This window comes from Carassius auratus, chromosome 12 (genome assembly GCF_003368295.1).
Source record: "Carassius auratus strain Wakin chromosome 12, ASM336829v1, whole genome shotgun sequence".
NCBI classification, from domain to species: Eukaryota; Metazoa; Chordata; class Actinopteri; order Cypriniformes; family Cyprinidae; genus Carassius; species Carassius auratus.
The window spans coordinates 2,366,328-2,389,732 of NC_039254.1; the positions used below are offsets into that span (position 1 = coordinate 2,366,328).

The window sequence follows — 23,405 nt, forward strand, 5'->3', positions numbered from 1 at the left end:
ATCAGTACGATACTCTTGTAATAAACTAGCGGTGCTAGCAGACATATTTTGAGTATCAGTTCTGGTTGAAAAGAAGCGATCTAATCCTGTTTACATGAAATAAGCTGCTCCCGAGCAGGTTTAAGCTAACGGACCTGTTGCTATGACAGCAGCTCCGGAATGAGCTTCGAAGAACCAAACGATCCAAGATCACGCCAAATCGTCAACAATCAAATCCAGCTAACTGAGTTAGCTACGTACGAAGAACAGGCCCCAGGTGTTTTTGCCACTGAACTCCTATTCAAAGGTGACTTTGTTGTGGAGTACCGAGGGAAACTACTGTCACAGCTGCAGGCAGAGCTCCAAACTATTGAGTACAATGAGTCTGCAAAGGTTTTTCTTTTTGATTTTCAGTGGAAGAGTAAAACATGGTGCTAAGTAGATGAAGTGGCTATGTAGCAACTTTACAATGCAAGGGCCATGTCTAAAATCTAGAGTTGTTCTCTTTATGTTAGTGCCTTTGTCAATACTACTTCAGTTACAGTTATCTACCCTTCAGTGCACCTTCGCAGTGACCGTTATCTGCCCTTCACTGCACCTTCGCAGTGACCGTTATCTGCCCTTCACTGCACCTTCGCAGTGAACGTTATCTACCCTTCACTGCACCTTCGCAGTGAACGTTATCTGCCCTTCACTGCACCTTCGCAGTGAACGTTATCTACCCTTCACTGCACCTTCGCAGTGAACGTTATCTGCCCTTCACTGCACCTTCGCATTGACGGTTATCTACCCTTCACTGCACCTTCGCAGTGACCGTTATCTGCCCTTCACTGCACCTTCGCAGTGACCGTTATCTGCCCTTCAGTGCACCTTCGCAGTGACCGTTATCTGCCCTTCACTGCACCTTCGCAGTGAACGTTATCTGCCCTTCACTGCACCTTCGCATTGACAGTTATCTACCCTTCACTGCACCTTCGCAGTGACCGTTATCTGCCCTTCACTGCACCTTCGCAGTGACGGTTATCTGCCCTTCACTGCACCTTCGCAGTGACTGTTATCTGCCCTTCACTGCACCTTCGCAGTGACGGTTATCTGCCCTTCACTGCACCTTCGCAGTGACGGTTATCTGCCCTTCACTGCACCTTCGCAGTGACGGTTATCTGCCCTTCACTGCACCTTCGCAGTGAACGTTTTCTGCCCTTCACTGCACCTTCGCAGTGACGGTTATCTGCCCTTCACTGCACCTTCGCAGTGACCGTTATCTGCCCTTCACTGCACCTTCGCAGTGACGGTTATCTGCCCTTCGCAGTGACCGTTATCTACCCATCACTGCACCTTCGCAGTGACCGTTATCTGCCCTTCACTGCACCTTCGCAGTGACCGTTATCTGCCCTTCACTGCACCTTCGCACTGACCGTTTTCTGCCCATGGACCATTCCAGGTTACTTAAATCCAAATTAAATTATCAACTTTTTTTATAGTATTGCATTTTTTTTTTTTTTAATATAATTTCTGGTACACTGATTGTTATATTTGGTTCAACAGTTGCAGGCCAGGATTGACAAATTAAAAACACCACAATCGGTGTGAAACTCGGTATGAATCTACGGCTGAGAAGCGAAATGCTCTTCAAAGACAGCGAACCTTACTCCTACTGCAATTGGCAAACTTGGATAAAATGGTGAGTCATTTTATTGTACGTTGACAGAATTTGGGTAAAATATTTTCTGTTCTAAAAAATGCAGCAGGTAAACCTAGCCTGGCTAACGTCAGACCAATTCTCATTCGAGACTTGGTCTGGGAACCACCTGTTCATTTTCTCGTATTTGAGGCGTGGTTTACGAATGCCCAGAGCAGTTTATTGGGCGCTACGAATGTCTATCAAATGCGCTTGCTTCTGAAATTGTTTAACAGTTGCTCTTTTTTCAAAACAAACTTGTGTTCTTAACTACTTAAAACACTATCTAAAGCTGAATCGAAAGGTAATTTCGTGTCTGATGCCATGTTGGATCCATAGAAACTTCTTCAATGTGTCGCCTATTAGGGCTGCACGATATTGGGAAAAATGACATTGTGATATTTTATTTTTCTGCGATTTTATATATTACGATATTTTTTTCTTACAAACAAATGGGGTGAGCACACTTACATTCTCATTTTAAATGATTTAAACCTCGACACCATCATGTCAATTGATTAATATGCACGGGGGAGAGTACAGTTAATGAATAACGGATCAACTACGACAGCCTACATCGCACATCCTGCAATGTGACTATCGTGGATTCGTACATCGCGATATCGATGCTTAAACGGCACATCGTGCAGTCATTGTCTTGCTGATCCCTCCCCGTTCTGTGATTGGTTCCCTTTTTCAGGGGAGAATTTAGTCCATGGTGTCCAGGCTGCCTTAGTAGCGTGAATCAAATTGTGTGCAAGGCAGCCTGGGAACACCCAGGGTAAGGTAAACCAGGATTTGCATGAATTGAAAATAAGATTTACCTACTGCTATTTATATATTTGATGGAAAAGATTTTAAACATTACTGTTTGTAATTAATAGGCTTAAGGGATAGGGAACAACAGTGATTTTATAATTGTATGTACTTTAGTTAAAAAATCATTCTAAACTCTTTCTGTAGCATTGAATTTTTTTTTTTTTTTTTTTAGCTGGGCCCAGAATCACATCCAGTCACTTAAACAGCAGAAGATTCTGTGATACCCTCACCAACAGACACACAGGTAATAAGGCAGGTTTTTTTTTTAATAACCATTTAGTTTCAGAGCTGCACATTATACATTATATTATAGTAATTATTTCCCAGCAACAATGTTGATCAGAATGTGTTTAACAGAACGATGCGAGGATGGCATTATTACAGGCTTTGTCCCAACCCTGTTAGGGCATACTGGATTTTTTGCACACATTTACGATACGTATTTACATTTATGAATGACAAATTGTAATATAATTATATCGGTTTCTACATTTTAAACAACTTAACACAAACGATGGATACAAACGCCCTCTAAACAATCCTGAAAGTTTGGTTGGCACTTAAACCTAATAGGTAGTAATGAGTATTTATGATAGCTTTTGGGGACATTGACCTGTATTTTAACTGTCCTTATGGGGACACTTTGGCTTAGTGAGGATGGAATCCTAGTCCTCTTAAGGATAACCATTGGAACTCGTATGTAATTTCTTGCTGATACAATTTTTGTTTATTTATACAACTAAAAACTATTATGATCCTCCTACTGTTTTTTGCAAACTATAAGGTGCACCGTAGCAGTTTTCCTATATAGTTCATTGGGTACATCCGTCAGTAAAAACCATTATAAATCCTAAAATATTGTTCGTCTAATTTGTCCGCTGAAATTTGGAGACCATGTATTTAAAATGGCTACCCTCATACACTGTCCATAAAAGATGGATAGAAACATTCTCTAAACAGAAGTTGGTAATAACCTCAGGTCTTTATTTTAAATCCACTGTGCTTGTGTACAGAGCAAAAACAATAAAATATGTTGGCCCTAATAATTTCTAGCAAAAGGAAAGTGTTGTTTCCCCTTGTTTTTGTTTTGTAATACTGTTATTCAGTCTCAATAAAGTGCCTTATCTGTTTTGTAATTTCATAGCCTCAAATGATAATTATTTTTTATTACAGGTATGGTCAGAAATTGACCATGCATCTCCAACCAGTGAATGTGTACCACCACTGGAAAGAACGGAGTGTATTTGTAAGTAACAACATTAATTACTTGCCTGTCCAAAGTCTGTCCATTAGGGTTACATAAAATATCTACCTTTTTAACTCCCTATTCTTGAAAGTTTGTGGTCTGAAGATCACATTTAACTGTGACAGGGTTTAAAAGTAGTGTTGTCAAAAGACCCGGTACTTTGGTACCAAGTCGGTACAAAATTTTTAAAAATGTGACTGTACCAGGTTTCTTTAAGTATTGGTAGTACCGAGGTCTCGTTCAAACCCGGTTCAGCGCTATGATTTCCGTGAAGCAGAAAACGAGGATGGAATCTCAAAATCCAGTCATGAAAATGAAACTTACATTTTAATATGGACAGTCATGAAATTTGTCAAAGTTAGCGTAAATTAATCAAATCAAATCTCCGTATGGACCAGTATCTGTAAATGTTAAGCCGCAAAAGAATCCGTGTTCTGCGCGTCTCTGTGTGAATCAATGAATGGCAGAGACGTGCAGGTTTGTTTACTACATAGACTGAAGCGCATGACGCTTGTATTAATTTCAGCATCTGAGCTTCAGAGTTCTCTCTCCATCAAGCGATCTGAACTTTTCAGTTCATCTCAATGGACGCACAGCACACCTGTATTTGATGCTCTGTAAACTCTGTGTGAAGGCGCACGACTCACCGTCGCTTTACTGATAGCGCTGTTTCTCACACATGCAAAGAGAGAGAGCGCGAGAGTCTTACCACGCTGAATCGACACGCTATATGTAAACTATTCTTTGTTGTCTTCTCCTGTCAAAATAATGGAGTTCATTTACAATTATTCATTTTCGAACAAGCAGAAGACACTCCGGTTTCTCCGATAGTGGGCGGAGCTAATGTGCAAATGGCAATTTCATTGGCTGACGCTCAACTAGCACCGACCCTGTTTTGATTTCAGCAAATCAGTTTGACCGAACGCAGACAACGTGATTAATATTCATGAACCCAGCAGCTCATCAATTCATAGTGCATTGTATATACATTAGTATGATAGTAAAATTATCCTTTAATAATAATTATGATCTATTACTATTTTTCTTACAGAAACCCTCAATGACCAAAAATATCTTAAGCATCACCACCAGTCTTAAGTTCAGTTAAAATGACAAATATGCATTCATTAGGCCTAAAAGTTAATTTTTACATAAAGGCATTGTGCTACTAAATATTACTATTATTTAGTAAAATGTATGTGATACTTTTACTACTGTTAAAAATTTTTTTAAACTTTATTTTTTAAGAAATAAATCACAATATTTCTTCCATGTTTTAATTTTAATAGCAAATCCCCTTTATTTACCAAAAATAAAATGTTTAAATTTCATAAATTAAAAGACAAATTAAATTTGGGTGAAACTTATTTACTGTTTTTCATAATTATATAACCTGTAGAAAAAATGTAAACACAATTGTAAAGAAGTATAAAGAATGGCATTGGTTTTATTTTTATTTTATTAATATATATATTTTTTTAATTGGCATTTTTGTGATTTGCTTTGGTACCGAGAACCATGGATTTTCACTGGTATCGGTATCAAATACTGAAATTTGGGTACCGTGACAACACTATTTAAAAGGTATACGACTCACCAAGAAATATTTTGATTGTGTACTGCTCTGCATACAACTGTATAATGTCTAAACGTTACACCAATACGTCTCTAATGATCTCTTTGTAAGAGACAAAACCACAGTAAGATTATTTATCGTAATGTCATGATGAGAATTACAAGAAATTGCCCCAACTCACGCTCGGCCAACATCAAATTGTAGGCTATTATTTCTGCTGTTGTGCTCATGTGTAAATTGAGGATAGAACGAACAAGTGATGATATTTGATACCTTCTGGGGACATGCATTGACCTGTATTTTAACTGTCTTTATGGGGACACCTTGTTTAAGTGGGGATTGCATTATTTCCATGAAACCTTCTGGGGACATTGACCTGTATTTTAACTGTCTTTATGGGGACACCTTGTTTAAGTGGGGATTGCATTATATGCATAATATAATTTGTGTAGAATTCTCAAGACCTTTATATTTGTCATGTTTGACTGATTACAGGTTGCCTTCCTTCACAACATGGACACATATTCCAGCTCTGCAGAAGATGGGAATGTGTCCCACTCCAATCCCAAGGTAAGAAAGTATAGATGATGGCCACAGTTCATAAAAGTTTGGAGAGTTCATTAAGTTTATCTTGACTGATTTTTGTAACAGTTTAAAAGGCAACTCTTTCAATGTTTGTTTGATACTTAAGACCCATTCATACTTCATAACTTGCATTCATTTTTGCAATTATATATTAAACTAGATTATTAATCTGTTCTGGTCCATGTCTAAATTCTTATACAATCACATCGCAATTCAAATAAATTGGATCATTACTTTAGAGAAGTGACTACTAATTATAAATGTAGAGAACAGAAAATCATTGCATGTACATAACAAAAATGATCACTTTTAAAAAAACTTTTTTTTTTTTGCAGTTTACAATTGTACAGGTCCTTCTAAAAAATGTAGCATATTGTGATAAGTTCATTATTTTCCATAATGTAATGATAAAAAATAAACTTTCATATATTTTTGATTCATTGCACACCAAATGAAATATTTCAGGTCTTTTATTGTTTTAATACTGATGATTTTGGCATACAGCTCATGAAAACCCCAAATTCCTATCTCAAAAAATTAGCATATTTCATCCGACCAATAAAAGAAAAGTGTTTTTAATACAAAAAGTCAACCTTCAAATAATTATGTTCAGTTATGCACTCAATACTTGGTCGGGAATCCTTTTGCAGAAGTGACTGCTTCAATGCGGCGTGGCATGGAGGCAATCAGCCTGTGGCACTGCTGAGGTGTTATGGAGGCCCAGGATGCTTCGATAGCGGCCTTAAGCTCATCCAGAGTGTTGGGTCTTGCGTCTCTCAACTTTCTCTTCACAATATCCCACAGATTCTCTATGGGGTTCAGGTCAGGAGAGTTGGCAGGCCAATTGAGCACAGTAATACCATGGTCAGTAAAACATTTACCAGTGGTTTTGGCACTGTGAGCAGGTGCCAGATCGTGCTGAAAAACGAAATCTTCATCTCCATAAAGCTTTTCAGCAGATGAAAGCATGAAGTGCTCCAAAATCTCCTGATAGCTAGCTGCATTGACCCTGCCCTTGATAAAACACAGTGGACCAACACCAGCAGCTGACATGGCACCCCAGACCATCACTGACTGTGGGTACTTGACACTGGACTTCAGGCATTTTGGCATTTCCTTCTCCCCAGTCTTCCTCCAGACTCTGGCACCTTGATTTGCGAATGACATGCAAACTTTGCTTTGATCCGAAAAAACTAGTTTGGCCCACTGAGCAACAGTCCAGTGCTGCTTCTCTGTAGCCCATTTCCTGCACACGCCTGTGCACGGTGGCTCTGGATGTTTCTACTCCAGACTCCGTCCACTGCTTCCGCAGGTCCCCCAAGGTCTGGAATCGGTCCTTCTCCACAGTCTTCCTCAGGGTCCGGTCACCTCTTCTCGTTGTGCAGCGTTTTTTGCCACACTTCTTCCTTCCCACAGACTTCCCACTGAGGTGCCTTGATACAGCACTCTGGGAACAGCCTATTCGTTCAGAAATTTCTTTCTGTGTCTTACCCTCTCGCTTGAGGGTGTCAATGATAGCCTTCTGGACAGCAGTCAGGTCGGCAGTCTTACCCATGATTGCTGTTTTGAGTAATGAATGGCTGGGAGTTTTTAAAAGCCTCAGGAATCTTTTGCAGGTGTTTAGAGTTAATTAGTTGATTCAGATGATTAGGTTAATAGCTCATTTAGAGAACCTTTTCATGATATGCTAATTTTTTTAGATAGGAATTTGGGGTTTTCATGAGCTGTATGCCAAAATCATCAGTATTAAAACAATAAAAGACCTGAAATATTTCAGTTGGTGTGCAATGAATCTAAAATATATGAAAGTTTAATTGTTATCATTACATTATGGAAAATAATGAACTTATCACAACATGCAAATTTTTTGAGGAGGACCTGTATGTACTTTAGTTAAAAAATCATTCTACACTTTTTGTAGCATTGATTTTTTTTTTTTTTTTTTTTTTTTTGATTTTTAGCTGGGCCCAGAATCACATCCAGTCACTTAAACAGCAGAAGATTCTGTGATACCCTCACCAACAGACACACAGGTAATAAGACAGGTTTTTTTTTAATAACCATTTAGTTTCAGAGCTGCACATTATACATTATATTATAGTAATTATTTCCCAGCAACAATGTTGATCAGAATGTGTTTAACAGAACGATGCGAGGATGGCATTATTACAGGCTTTGTCCCAACCCTGTTAGGGCATACTGGATTTTTTGCACACATTTACGATACGTATTTACATTTATGAATGACAAATTGTAATATAATTATATCGGTTTCTACATTTTAAACAACTTAACACAAACGATGGATACAAACGCCCTCTAAACAATCCTGAAAGTTTGGTTGGCACTTAAACCTAATAGGTAGTAATGAGTATTTATGATAGCTTTTGGGGACATTGACCTGTATTTTAACTGTCCTTATGGGGACACTTTGGCTTAGTGAGGATGGAATCCTAGTCCTCTTAAGGATAACCATTGGAACTCGTATGTAATTTCTTGCTGATACAATTTTTGTTTATTTATACAACTAAAAACTATTATGATCCTCCTACTGTTTTTTGCAAACTATAAGGTGCACCGTAGCAGTTTTCCTATATAGTTCATTGGGTACATCCGTCAGTAAAAACCATTATAAATCCTAAAATATTGTTCGTCTAATTACTTTGTCCGCTGAAATTTGGAGACCATGTATTTAAAATGGCTACCCTCATACACTGTCCATAAAAGATGGATAGAAACATTCTCTAAACAGAAGTTGGTAATAACCTCAGGTCTTTATTTTAAATCCACTGTGCTTGTGTACAGAGCAAAAACAATAAAATATGTTGGCCCTAATAATTTCTAGCAAAAGGAAAGTGTTGTTTCCCCTTGTTTTTGTTTTGTAATACTGTTATTCAGTCTCAATAAAGTGCCTTATCTGTTTTGTAATTTCATAGCCTCAAATGATAATTATTTTTTATTACAGGTATGGTCAGAAATTGACCATGCATCTCCAACCAGTGAATGTGTACCACCACTGGAAAGAACGGAGTGTATTTGTAAGTAACAACATTAATTACTTGCCTGTCCAAAGTCTGTCCATTAGGGTTACATAAAATATCTACCTTTTTAACTCCCTATTCTTGAAAGTTTGTGGTCTGAAGATCACATTTAACTGTGACAGGGTTTAAAAGTAGTGTTGTCAAAAGACCCGGTACTTTGGTACCAAGTCGGTACAAAATTTTTAAAAATGTGACTGTACCAGGTTTCTTTAAGTATTGGTAGTACCGAGGTCTCGTTCAAACCCGGTTCAGCGCTATGATTTCCGTGAAGCAGAAAACGAGGATGGAATCTCAAAATCCAGTCATGAAAATGAAACTTACATTTTAATATGGACAGTCATGAAATTTGTCAAAGTTAGCGTAAATTAATCAAATCAAATCTCCGTATGGACCAGTATCTGTAAATGTTAAGCCGCAAAAGAATCCGTGTTCTGCGCGTCTCTGTGTGAATCAATGAATGGCAGAGACGTGCAGGTTTGTTTACTACATAGACTGAAGCGCATGACGCTTGTATTAATTTCAGCATCTGAGCTTCAGAGTTCTCTCTCCATCAAGCGATCTGAACTTTTCAGTTCATCTCAATGGACGCACAGCACACCTGTATTTGATGCTCTGTAAACTCTGTGTGAAGGCGCACGACTCACCGTCGCTTTACTGATAGCGCTGTTTCTCACACATGCAAAGAGAGAGAGCGCGAGAGTCTTACCACGCTGAATCGACACGCTATATGTAAACTATTCTTTGTTGTCTTCTCCTGTCAAAATAATGGAGTTCATTTACAATTATTCATTTTCGAACAAGCAGAAGACACTCCGGTTTCTCCGATAGTGGGCGGAGCTAATGTGCAAATGGCAATTTCATTGGCTGACGCTCAACTAGCACCGACCCTGTTTTGATTTCAGCAAATCAGTTTGACCGAACGCAGACAACGTGATTAATATTCATGAACCCAGCAGCTCATCAATTCATAGTGCATTGTATATACATTAGTATGATAGTAAAATTATCCTTTAATAATAATTATGATCTATTACTATTTTTCTTACAGAAACCCTCAATGACCAAAAATATCTTAAGCATCACCACCAGTCTTAAGTTCAGTTAAAATGACAAATATGCATTCATTAGGCCTAAAAGTTAATTTTTACATAAAGGCATTGTGCTACTAAATATTACTATTATTTAGTAAAATGTATGTGATACTTTTACTACTGTTAAAAATTTTTTTAAACTTTATTTTTTAAGAAATAAATCACAATATTTCTTCCATGTTTTAATTTTAATAGCAAATCCCCTTTATTTACCAAAAATAAAATGTTTAAATTTCATAAATTAAAAGACAAATTAAATTTGGGTGAAACTTATTTACTGTTTTTCATAATTATATAACCTGTAGAAAAAATTTAAACACAATTGTAAAGAAGTATAAAGAATGGCATTGGTTTTATTTTTATTATTTTATTAATATATATATTTTTTTAATTGGCATTTTTGTGATTTGCTTTGGTACCGAGAACCATGGATTTTCACTGGTATCGGTATCAAATACTGAAATTTGGGTACCGTGACAACACTATTTAAAAGGTATACGACTCACCAAGAAATATTTTGATTGTGTACTGCTCTGCATACAACTGTATAATGTCTAAACGTTACACCAATACGTCTCTAATGATCTCTTTGTAAGAGACAAAACCACAGTAAGATTATTTATCGTAATGTCATGATGAGAATTACAAGAAATTGCCCCAACTCACGCTCGGCCAACATCAAATTGTAGGCTATTATTTCTGCTGTTGTGCTCATGTGTAAATTGAGGATAGAACGAACAAGTGATGATATTTGATACCTTCTGGGGACATGCATTGACCTGTATTTTAACTGTCTTTATGGGGACACCTTGTTTAAGTGGGGATTGCATTATATGCATAATATAACTTGTGTAGAATTCTCAAGACCTTTATATTTGTCTGATTACAGGTTGTCTTCCAAATCAACATGGACTAGGGTTAGGGTTCTTAACATGAACGACACCGAAATGGACCAACTTGCTGATATCCTGGGACATGATATTCGTATCCACAGGAAATATTACAGATTACCCGAGGGAACACTATTAACAGGGTATGTAACCTGTTAATCGAGTTTAAACTAGCTGTCAAGCGTGTCCTAGTGACTTTGGAAGAATCTGTGCATATCTCTGAATACGAAGACTATATTTCAGAGTGCGTTGAGCCTGATCCTGGGATGGAGAGTGAAACCCAACTGTCAGATCATTCTCATGACGTGACGTCAAGTGAGACAGGTAAAGATTTGTAAACACATTTTTTAAGATGTTTGTAATTTCCATTAGTTAAATAATAATAAATCATGCCTTCAAGCAGGCACTTCAGGAGTGAATAGCAGCAGGCCAGTAAACACGAATGAAGGTAAGACGTATGAACAAGCAGTTAAATGTTTAATGCAATTAGAATATCAAGAATTCCCCCCAAACAGCCTATCAGTAATTAGTAGTTTGATTTAGAAATGTATATGATTGTGTTTCTTAAGGATCTCCAGAGAAGACATGGGAGGTCATGAAAGTAACATCAGGTAAGGAACCTGTCCTGTAATAGTTTTTATTTACTTTATTTATAAAAGGTCAACCACATCATAAAGAATACAGTAGTATAAAAATAATCCAGTCTTGCACCTACAACACATGCAGTGCAATTAATGTAATTTTCTTGTCATTAGTTCCTAGGAAGAGAAAGTGGAGTGAGGTGGAGATTGCGGCTGTAGAAGAGACAGTGATGAAATTTATTCACTCGGGAGTTACACCTGGAAAAGTCGACTACATTGCATGCATTACAGCAGCCCCCAAAGCCCTCTGTGAACGAGACTGGCAGGCGGTGAAGTATTATATAAAAAACAGAATCACAGCATATGAGAGAAAGACCACTAAAAAGTAAGGTTGATTTTGGTTGTTGATTCCGTTTTTGCGTTTTAGTTGAATTATAATATTTTTTTTTTGGTCTCAATACTAGGGCTGCACGATATTGGGGAAAAAGGACATTGCGATATCTTATTTTTCTGCGATATATATTGCGATATGATATCTAATCTAATTTTTTCTTACAAACAAAAATGGCATGAGCACACATACATTCTCATTTTAAATGATTTAAACATCAGAGTATTATTTAAATTAGAGTAAATTATTTGTTTGTAACTTTAGGATATGGTTTGAATTGTTAACATTAACTAACATGAACTTACCATGAGCAATACTTGTGTTACTATATTTTTTCATCTTTGTTTATCTTAGTTATCTTAAACACAGCTGTTCATTGTTTGGTAATGTTACTTCACAGTAGGGATGCACCGGTTGACCGGCCATTAATCGGAACCGGCCGGTTTTTGCTTAAAATACGCAATCGCCCGTTTTTGGTGTTTTTCCGGCCGATTTTTCCGGAAGTGCGCTCGCGTGCACAGACTACATTGTAATCGTTTGCTATGTAATTTGTGTGGAAGAGTATTTCGAAATCTGTGCGCAGGACACAGGCAGTCGATCAGTACCGGAAATGCAGAGTTTGATGTCTGAGGCACAGATGGCAGGAAGTGAACAGCCGCTGTTGTACTGCCGCACAAATAAGAGCCTTTCCTGCACACTGAAGCTGCGTGAGTGTATACTGTATCTGTCCGTGCCCTGAACACAAGTAGACCGTGAAGAGATGTTCAGCTCAACTTCTCACGTGTTGGATGAGAAACGAAACGGACTAAACTGTGACAAAACAGAATTATTTTTTATTTATTTATTTTACTTTTTATTATTATTATTAGAACTTGCATTCATGTTTGAAAAGCCAGAAATAAACTTCAGTTCTGAATTAGGATGATTATTTTTATTTTACCCTAAAATAGACTTAATTTAATTTAAAAATCATCTGCTGTAGCACACTGAAAAAAAGTATTTCATCTAATTAAAATATTTTAGGGTAATGATTCACATCTATATTTTTTTTACTTGAGTCAACAAGTTATTTATTTTTCACTGGCTCAAGTAAAAAAAAATATAGATGTGAATCATTATCCTATTTATTTATTTTTTTATTATTATTGGATGAATGAAACCCTTTGCATCTTTGTTTTATTCGCACAAACATTATTTGATTTTAACATTTTGGAAAATGTATTTATATAGCATACTTTTATTTAGTCTCACTGGTAAAGACCTTTTTTTTTAAACTTAAAACCAAATTTAAAAACTAAAATACTGAATGCTGATTAAGAAACATGTTAATGAATGTGTGTTGATTGTGTTGTTTGATTGTAGAACTATGCAGTTGTTACCTTTAATTTCACATGGTTACAGTTAATCTTTTATTTAAGGCCAGTTCTCTGTAGTTTCAACCCAATTCAAAAACAAAAGCTAAATGCTGATGTCTGTACCATCTGTGTTTGTATTGAATGTAGGCTACTTATTGTGCAGTTACTGCTATTAATTTCAGATGGTTACAGTTATTGTTTTCAATAGCCAAAAGCAAGTGTAATTATCTCTGCAGTTTAGGATATCGCACAAGATTTGACAACACAGAACACGTCATCACAGAATTATAATTTTTTTTTTTGACATCGTTTTTTGATTTTAATAAATTTGCGCGAGGGAGAGAGCAAGACAGCGCTTGTGGTGTTTGAAGACGGTGAAGGTGGGCGTGAGCGCGTGGCTGGGCCCTCTCTCTCTCTCTCTCTCTCTCTCTCTCTCTCTCTCTCTCTCTCTCTCTCTCTCTCTCTCTCTCTCTCTCTCTCTCTCGTGCTCGCTCTCTCTCTCTCTCGTTCTTATGTGCTCTGTTAAACTGCTAGGACTTAAACTGTGCAATTAATCCGCGAATCAAATTCGGCAAGGGCCGGGGAGCAGCTGCCCATACAGTTAATGAATAACGGATCAACTACGACAGCCTACATCGCACATCCTGCGACGTGACTATCGCGAATTTGTACATCGCGATATCGATGCTTAAACGACACATCGTGCAGCCCTACTCAATACCGTAGTTGAAACATTATAATGTAACTTAAGTTTTGAAAGAGTTAAAACGGCTTGATGTTGGTTGTAAATTTGGTGCTTGGACTTCCTTGTTTTTAATGCTGTGTCAAGTGATAAGCAGTTGGTGTAAATGTTTTTTCTAATTGCGTAGATTAGTTTTACTGTACAGTAGCCATACGACAGAGTGAGTGTCTATAGTATTCAATCCCTTTATTCAGGCCCCTTTACGTTTCACATTTTAATTGTAAATTGATTAATTTATTTTCTGATGGCACATTAGACGAAACGCATCATAAAAACTATATGTTGTAATATCTGATGGCAAGCACTGAACCCATACTGTACTGATTAAATTTGGCTGTAGATTCAATTTGTATCAAGGTCGTTTTTATTTCTCTTGGATTTCTTTTAATGATTTAAAGATTAAATTAAATTCCAGACAAAAAAAAACCATTCCACTGATAACGTTCATAATTTTAGACAATTTAAGAATTGTAGCTCTGATCTAACCTTTCCGAATGTGTTATTACTGGTTAACTACAGGATACTTAACTTTACCTCAAACATAATACATACTTTTAAAAGTAAGCTTACCATGTATACGTTTAATTGGTATGGTAATTTAAAAAAAAAAATTGTGTGTATTTACTTATTGTGTGCTCTGTCAGGTCTGTCAGTGTTTGTAAAAGCACTCTGTGACAACTTTATTTTAAAGGGCTTTATAATATATATTTGACTTTGATAAGAGCAGCAAAATCACATTCAACGTACATCTCTCATGGGTCATAATAATCAGTAAATTTAGCAACTAAATTGTGTAAGAATGAGTTAAATGCAGTATATGATTGTGGCAGTCTTAGTGGACTGAAATGGCTTGCAGTTGAAGATTGCATGTTGTTCAAGTTCATTTTTGAAGTTAAGATGAACTAACTTATTAAACCACCCTATTTTTAACAAACCAATATAACTTCCAGAAATACCATTATGAATTGGCCAGCTGGCCATATTATGACCTTTCTTTGTCTGTAGATTACACTGGTTTGTCCCCAGATTGAACATCCATGTGTACTTACTCATACACTAGTTGGTCAGGGTTTTGTCCCCAGATGGGACTTCCGTTAATGCCCATATAAGGAGTTGTCCCCGTGTCCCCACATGTGTTAACCTGACCTGTCCCCAGATTATCACCTACCCTTATTTTAATGAATTAATTACATTTTAAGTGAGATATTTATTAAACTTTTTTTTTTAGATTTTTTGATGTGTTTATCTAGTCTCTAGGATGTCAGGAAAGTGGTGTCCCCAAAATGTGGTAAATAACTGGTGCCCCCACGAGGCACCCCAAACAAGTATGTGTGTGTGTGTGTGTGTGTGTATCTCTGTGTATGTGTGTGTGTGTGTGTGTGTCTGTGTGTCTCTGTGTGTGTGTGTGTGTGTATGTATCTCTGTGTATGTGTGTGTGTGTGTGTGTCTGTGTGTCTCTGTGTCTCTGTGTGTGTGTGTGTGTGTGTGTCTGTGTCTCTGTGTGTCTCTGTGTGTGTGTGTGTGTGTATCTCTGTGTATGTGTGTGTGTGTGTGTGTCTGTGTGTCTCTGTGTGTGTGTGTGTGTGTGTGTGTGTGTGTATCTGTGTGTGTGTGTGTGTGTGTGTGTGTGTGTGTCTGTGTCTCTGTGTGTCTCTGTGTGTGTGTGTGTGTGTATCTCTGTGTATGTGTGTGTGTGTGTGTGTGTGTGTCTGTGTGTCTCTGTGTGTGTGTGTGTGTGTGTGTATCTGTGTGTGTGTGTGTGTGTGTGTGTATCTCTGTGTGTGTGTGTGTGTGTATCTCTCTGTGTGTATGTGTGTGTGTGTGTCTCTGTGTGTCTCTGCGTCTCTCTGTGTGTGTGTGTGTGTGTGTGTGTGTGTGTGTCTCTGTGTCTCTGTGTGTGTGTGTGTGTGTGTGTGTGTGTGTGTGTGTGTCTCTGTGTGTGTGTGTGTGTGTGTGTGTGTGCTCTGAGTTCAGACTCCAGGGAAGCTTCTCAAGGTCGAGGGCCGTCAGTCTCCAGATCTCTGCGGGTGAGCTCAAATTAGGGCACTAGCTAAACAGATCAGGAGGTTTTTCTAACACGATAAGCTATTCTTTCACATGTATGCAGAGTTTCAAAGGTGAACTATTGATCGTGAAGAGTAAACCAAGCCGACTTCATCACACCCACTAATCTAATCAGAGGATCGACAGAGAACACAGCTAACTCCAAAATAAACGCCCTGCAAACACAGCCTTCATACTGATACAGACACACAAGCGCCTGGACTCTTTTGTCTTGACAAGAGCTTCAAATTAATCGATTCGAATGTATTATTGGATTTCTGCCTCATGAATATTAATTAGACCAGTTGACCTACCCGATTGGCTGGTAAGATACACATTGCTATGAATATTAATGACCTATGAATTAGCTGATATAAGAGTACATTTTTATTTACATAAAAGCTGAATAAATGATCTCTCCAGTGATGTGTGGTTTGTCAGGAGGACAATATCTGTCTGAGATACAACTATTAGAAAATCTGGAATCTGAGGGAGCAAAAACATCTAAATATTGAGAAAATCATCTTTAAAGTTGTTCAAATGAAGCTGTTAGCAATGCATATTACTAATCAAAAATGAAGTTTTAGGTAGAAAATATACTAAATATCTTCATGGAACATGATCTTAATATCCTAATGATTTTTGGCCTAAAAGAGAAATGTATAATTGTGACTCATACAGTGTGTTGTTGTCTGTTTCTACAGATATCTCTGTGATCTGATGACTGCTTCTGTGCCGCAGGACACTGGTCAATACTCACAGTGAAGCTGGTCAGTCGGTCACACAGAGACGGTGAGCGAGTTTAATGTTCAGACACAGGAAACAGTAAAAGTTGGACAGGAAGTGGAGAGAATGACACATAGTGACTATATGCCTATATTAAATGTGTGTGTGTGTGTGAGATCATTGACCTCAGAGCTGAGAGTCAGCAGAAACACACAATACAGCTCGGCCTGCTGCTGTTCCTGCTCTTCACACACATATCCGTTACAGATGTGAGGCACAGTGACCCGCCGCCGTAGGGAAACACTATTGTTCACACAAGAGTCTGAAGAACAGCATCAGATGAGCAGGAAATCACAGAAGAAGAAGCCCGGAACAATGTGCTCTCACTGAGACGTTCATGAGCAGCGCTCCAGTGTCTCTTTAGGCAAACAGCCTTTAAACTGCATTCATGAGGAATTAAACCATGTGTCTGATGAACAGTTAGAAACTACAGCTAGATCCTGTCTAGATCCTGTCTTATTTATGAGACTCCAAGTTCATCCAGAAACTAATGGGATTGTAGTGAATGAGCTCTGAAGCAGCGCTTTGGCGACACCTAGTGGCGAATCAAGAACTTGTCACCCAAATTAAATATATTAGTCAATTAAAATCATTTATTACATGATCGATTTTTGCTTTTAACTGTTCAGATAGTGTATAAAATATTAATACAATATAAAAAGCTGTTTCACAACTATTCTCTTTAGGTTCCACTAATAACTTCAATTTTTTTTAGTTCTTTAGAATATATAAAAAACCCAGAAATCAATGCCCAAAGACACCTCAAGATTTACACAACTGATCTTTTATAAAGCATCTTCCATATACACAGTCATAGCACAGGAAAAGACCTGAGGACATCGGACACAAAACTGTGCAAACTCTTCTGATTTCAGCAAAACATATACAAAATAGTTTTCTGATAATAATACATTTGGACATAAACAAGCATAAATATACATACTCTCTCGATATGTGTTTCTTTAGTAATATCAATTAGTAATTCTGATTAATTCATTGTACGGCTAGACAGATAAATGCATATTTTCTTTGTAAAGGTTTGCAATGTTTTCGAGCGTCTGTTAGTGCATAATATTCCCAGATCCTGAGATTCAAACGCAGTGCAAGAAAATCCAGGAAAGTGAACGAGACAGTCCTGCAGATCTTCAGCGTGATCTAAAATCACCAATAAGCATATGAAACAATTTAATGACATCGATCTATTTACTATATAACACAGAAGCAGTCATAAGTGTCACAGGGATATCTGTAGCAGACAATAAAACATTGTATCAATTTCTCTTTGATGTCAAAAATCATTAGGATATTAAGTAAAGATCATGTTTCATGAAGATATTTGTATATTTCCTACTGTAAATATATCAGAACTATAATATGCATTGCTAAGAGCTTCATCTGAACAACTTTAAAGATGATTTTCTCAATATTTAGATTTTTTTGCTCCCTCAGATTCCAGATTTTCAAATAGTTGTATCTCAGACAAATATTGATCTATCGTAACAAACCACACATCAATGGAGAGATGATTTATTCAGCTTTTATGTAAATAAAAATGGACTCTTATGACTGGTTTTGTGCTAGAAGGGTCACAAACATTACTTTGGCAAACTATAAAACAGGAGCTGGTTTAACGTCTGTTCTCTGCTGGTTTCCATCTTCAGAACAGATGAAGTTATCGAACACATCATCAGGTGACAGGGATGCTGTTCTCGTGAGTCTCTAGCTGAAGCTGCAGCAGACGGACGGCTGTTTCTCCGGCTCCATCACGTCATGAAGGTGAAACCTGTGCTGGACGGACAGCTGGACCGAGCGTCTCACCAGCTCCCTGTGACCACGTTCATGAAGAACACAACATGTTTTTCACTGCTGTTTGTGATGTAAGGTGTCTGTACTTTCACAACGAGTCCTGCACTCCTTACTCCTTTTAGAAGACATTTAAGAGACGTAAACTCACTTTCCCACGGTCATGAAGGCCTCGTCGACGTTGAGTCCGGTTTTGGCACTGGTCTCTAGGAAAATTACTCCGTATTCCTGCAAAAACCAAGTTTGAAGGAGACAACATGAACAAAGCTCTTACTACTTGGGATCCCAAAGCCAAACTTGACCACTAAATGTACTTATATGTATTTATTGTATTCAATGTATTTTTATTAATTATGATTAATTAATTAATTTCAGTATTACTTGTCTAGACTGTTTCTGAAAGAATAATTAAAGCTGTACGTATAACAGTAATAAATAAATATATACACACAAATCACATCAAATGTTTGAAATATTTATGATTTTGTGATGGTTTTGAAATATGTCTCTGCTGTTTAAAGCGGCATTCATTTGATAAAAAAATGTATTTGTATTATTTAATACAGCAGTTCTCTGTGTGAATCTCTGTGAAAGTGTCATATTTATTTCTGTGATGCGCAGCTGTATTTCAGCATCAGATCTGACTGAGACTCACTCTGGCCAGTTTCTCTCCCTCCTCTCGTCTGATGGCTCGAGCGCTGGCCATGTCTGACTGTAGAGAACACACACACACACACACACACACACACACACACACTTACACTGCACACTTGAGTTATGATTTATGTAACACAAGATCCAAGCTCAAAGTCTTCTCACCTTGTTGCCAAGCAACATGATGACCACATCATCCTGAGCATATTCATGGATCTCAGTAAGCCACGCCTACAACAAAACATCCAGCCAATCAGAAGCCTCTAGTATTCTCTCTGTATGTTGAATAATGTTAGATATTTATTATGATAATTAAATTATGCTAGATAAACAACATATTAGCCACAACCACAATTTTGTTTTAAGTTTGATTTTAAAAAAAATTGTTACTTTTATTTGAAACCAAATAAAATACATTTTTAATAACTATTTTCAGGAATAAAATAAGTTATTGATTAATAAAACTAATTATAAAAATAAAATCCAAAAGGAAAAAAATTATGAAATATAAAATAAAAACTAATTTCAAATAGTAACAAAACTACACTACTTTCATTAATGATAATACAATAATGACAGTTTTTTCAACAAATTTAAAAGTGTGTAACATGCAGCTGAGCATCAACCTCAGGAGGAGAAACTCTATGTTATTATTAAGGATATAATTTAAGTTCTGTGTGTTGATGAAGTGTAGTCTGTACCCGTGTGTTGTCGAAGGAGGATCTGCTGGTGATGTCATAGAGCAGCAGAAGAGCTGTGAGGTCAACAATAAACCATCATGGATTAGAAGAAACCAGCGGATCCAGACAGTGAAGGGTTAATGGTCTCTCACCCTGAGCGTCTCTGTAGTACGCGTGTGTGACGCTCCGAAACCTCTCCTGTCCCGCCGTATCCCAGATCTGAGACAGAGATTGATCCGTTACAGTGATCCGCTCTCTCTGCGCATGCAGTCATCAGAGCTGCACAGAATCAGAGTCACTCACCTGTAATCTCACCTTCAGATCGTCCACAGCCAGCACTTTATTCTGACAACAGACGAGACGAGACATGCATCTGTTTCTCTGTCCACTCATATATTCACACCAGCAGTCACAAGAGTTTTCATCTTCTCTTCTGCTTTATTTGATCCACAGTACACTAAACTTTTGATTTATTATTTAAAATAACTGGTTTCTATTGGAATAGATTTTAAACTCTGTGGTTTAAATGCTGAATTTTGAGCATCATTACTCCAGTCACATGATCTTCTGAAATCCTTCTAATGTGCTGATTTGCTGCTCATAAAACATTTATTATAGTAATAACAGCTGAGAAGGGTTTCTCTGATGAGAAGAACAGCGTTTATCTGAAACAGATATCTTTTGTAACATCATAATTGTCTTTATCAACACTTCTGATCAATTTAAAGCATCCTTGCTATATAAAATTATTAATTTCTATCATTTCTTTTTAAACTGACTCCAAGGTTTTGAATGGAATAGTGTATTACGTTACAATAGCTTTTTATTTCAAATAAATGTTGATCTTTTGATCTTTTGCTATTCATCAAAGAATATTTATAATATTTATAATAATGTTTCTTGAGCAGTAAATGATCATATTATTCTGATTTCTGAAGATCATGTGACACTGAAGACTGGAGGAATGATGCTGAAAATACAGCGGAGCATCACAGAAATAAATCACACTTTAATATATACTGGAATAGAAAACAGTTATTTTAAATTTTAAAAATATATTACTGTTTTTGTTGTACTTTGGATCTAAAAAATGCAGGCTTGCTGAGCAGAAGAGTCTTCTAAAAAATGTAAAATTAAACATTACTATTATTGATTAATGATGAATTACCGTGAATCCGATTCCCACGGTTGCGGAAAACGATCCAGGGATAAACTTTCCTTGATCGAACTGAACCAGCAGAGATGTCTTTCCCACTCCGCTGTCTCCCACCAGGATGGTCTACAAGACGACGAGATGAAGAGAGACACAACACAGATGAGAATCTAAGAACATGTAGAACATATGAACAGAAATCACTGATTAATAACCAGTGCATCTCTACGTGACGTCACGCTGGTACTGATGCAGGTGTGCTGTTGCCATAACAACCACCCCCCCAACAGGAAGTAATCAGGCGGAAGGAACACAGATGCTGTGGCATTCATCTCTCTTCAGGAACACGCGTCAATTCAGTGTTCATTCAGATATACTGGCTTTACTCTGAGTGTTAGGAAGGAAATGTACCTATAATAACCATCATGACATGCTTTAATATCCTATAATCCCACTATCAGACACCATAACACTCTATAATCAACATCATCACATGCTGTGATAACACACTGTAATAATCACCCTTATTATTATCACATCATAACACTGTAATCACCTCTCAAGAGTCAAGATTTGGAAAATAATTGATCTACAATGTGTTGCACTAGGTCTAACGTTACTTTGAAATTAATAATGAATGGACAGACACCCATACAAATACGTCAAATATCACAAAAAAACCAAGCACATGAATGATCGTCACATCTACCCACATTTTCATCTCGTCAAACAGATGGCTGAAAACTCATCATTCACCAGATGGTTTATAGATTGATTAATAATAATTACCTTGTGGGTAAAATCCTGATTATAAGCGACGGTCGCATCGCTGATCTGATCCATCTCTGAGCGCCGATGACGCAACACCTGAAGAACTGCGTCACTGCCACGCCCCCTTCACGAGACAGAGCACCCGGAGCGTGCAGCAGTATTATAAATAATTAGATCATATGTTAAAATACTCTTGCTCTTTTGGCACTGAATAAAAACATTGTGGAAAAATAAAATAAAAAAGATAATATAAATTAAATTAAAATAAATTAAAAATATTAAATTAAATGTATGCATTTAGCAGACGCTTTTATCCTGAGCGACTTACATTACATTCAGGCTAACAATTTTCTCCTAACATGTGTTCCCTGGAACATATAGATGCAAAGTGCACAAGAAATCATCAGTATTTATTATTATTATTATTATTATTATTATTATTATTATTATTATTATTATTATTATTATTATTATTACAGCGACAAAACAAACAGAATCACGAAATCATCTAGATGAGTTTTAATGGTGACCACTAGATGGCAGAACAAACTAAAAGACAAAATAATAAAAGTTTTTTTTTTTTTACTTGAACATGAAATCTGAACAAAAAAATATGAGAGAACAAAGTAAATAAAAAATACATATTTAAATATATGTACAATAGCATTCGTTTCACAAACACACACACACACACACATATATATATAAGGTGATCCATGTTAAGTCCCGGAGAAAATCCTTTACAGAAAATGTCATACTTTTGAAAAACACGTGAGATTTTCCAAAGCCAAGCGATGAGACAATCCTCATAACCAGTTTGTAACATTTACTAACTTTAACTCCTTCCAAACCAGTGAGAAATAAAGCCCAGTCACTCTTAGCATAACATAAAGATGAGAAGACTTGAACTGTCAAACTAAAAACAGAACTATAAAAGTATCATGAAAATAGTTCATATGACCCGTCTGATATATACAACTTAATGTGAAGAACAGAGATGCCATTGAACATGTTGTAAGCATGTAAGTACCATGCTTTACATTTGATTTTGGTTCCTCTTTATTCAGTTGACTAAATAAATAAACCTTTAGTATACTCTAAAACCTGTTTCAACGTAGATCCTGCTCCAGTTATGTCCAGTGTACAAATAACACACTTCCTGTTTCAATAGAAAACAAAGAACAAAATGTGCTCATCAAACCTTTTCACATAAAACTGACTGTAATATATTAGATTTATTGATGTTCTACAAGCAAATATTATTTCAATATTTCTGCTTCAATGTGATACTTGTCATTCCTTCATGAAATTTACTACAAATTCTCATAAAAAAACCAGTTTTTCAGTGTAGGTGTATTTGGATGCCTGAGTTAACTCTTTTTTTATAACCAGTACACAAAAATGTATATTTTAAGAATGTTTTTTACACATTTTGTTTGCTACAGGAATGCTGGGGCATGCTCCTGCACGAGGGAAAAGCGGACGGTTTGTGAATGTACGAGACCTTCCTGGCCCAGTTTCTCACAGAGATTTGCTCCGAG

The 23,405-nt window shown here is 36.9% G+C and overlaps 1 protein-coding gene across 1 annotated transcript; it reads right to left on the bottom strand.

Annotated features, from left to right (window-relative positions):
* Nucleotides 1–18,284: 18,284 nt before the first annotated feature.
* LOC113111463 (ras-related protein Rab-37-like) lies at nt 18,285–21,963 on the bottom strand. The gene is made up of 9 exons (XM_026276218.1): nt 21,883–21,963; nt 21,109–21,219; nt 20,244–20,285; nt 20,093–20,159; nt 19,962–20,014; nt 19,426–19,491; nt 19,262–19,318; nt 18,758–18,834; nt 18,285–18,628 (listed from the first exon to the last, which is right to left on the bottom strand). The coding sequence occupies exons 1-9, from the start codon at nt 21,934–21,936 to the stop codon at nt 18,523–18,525; spliced, it is 633 nt and encodes a 210-aa protein (XP_026132003.1). The 5' UTR covers nt 21,937–21,963; the 3' UTR covers nt 18,285–18,522.
* Between the last annotated feature and the right edge of the window lie 1,442 nt (nt 21,964–23,405).

Bases quoted from the DNA above. Each gene is read 5' to 3' on its own strand.
- LOC113111463 (XM_026276218.1), bottom strand. From the start codon at position 21,936: ATGGATCAGATCAGCGATGCGACCGTCGCTTATAATCAGGATTTTACC. The intron at 19,492-19,961 runs GTACAGACTACA...GTTTTGTTGTAG, and splicing joins CCTCCTTCGACAACACACGG to GCGTGGCTTACTGAGATCCA. The intron at 19,319-19,425 runs GTGAGAAGACTT...TGTTCTCTACAG, and splicing joins TCATGTTGCTTGGCAACAAG to TCAGACATGGCCAGCGCTCG.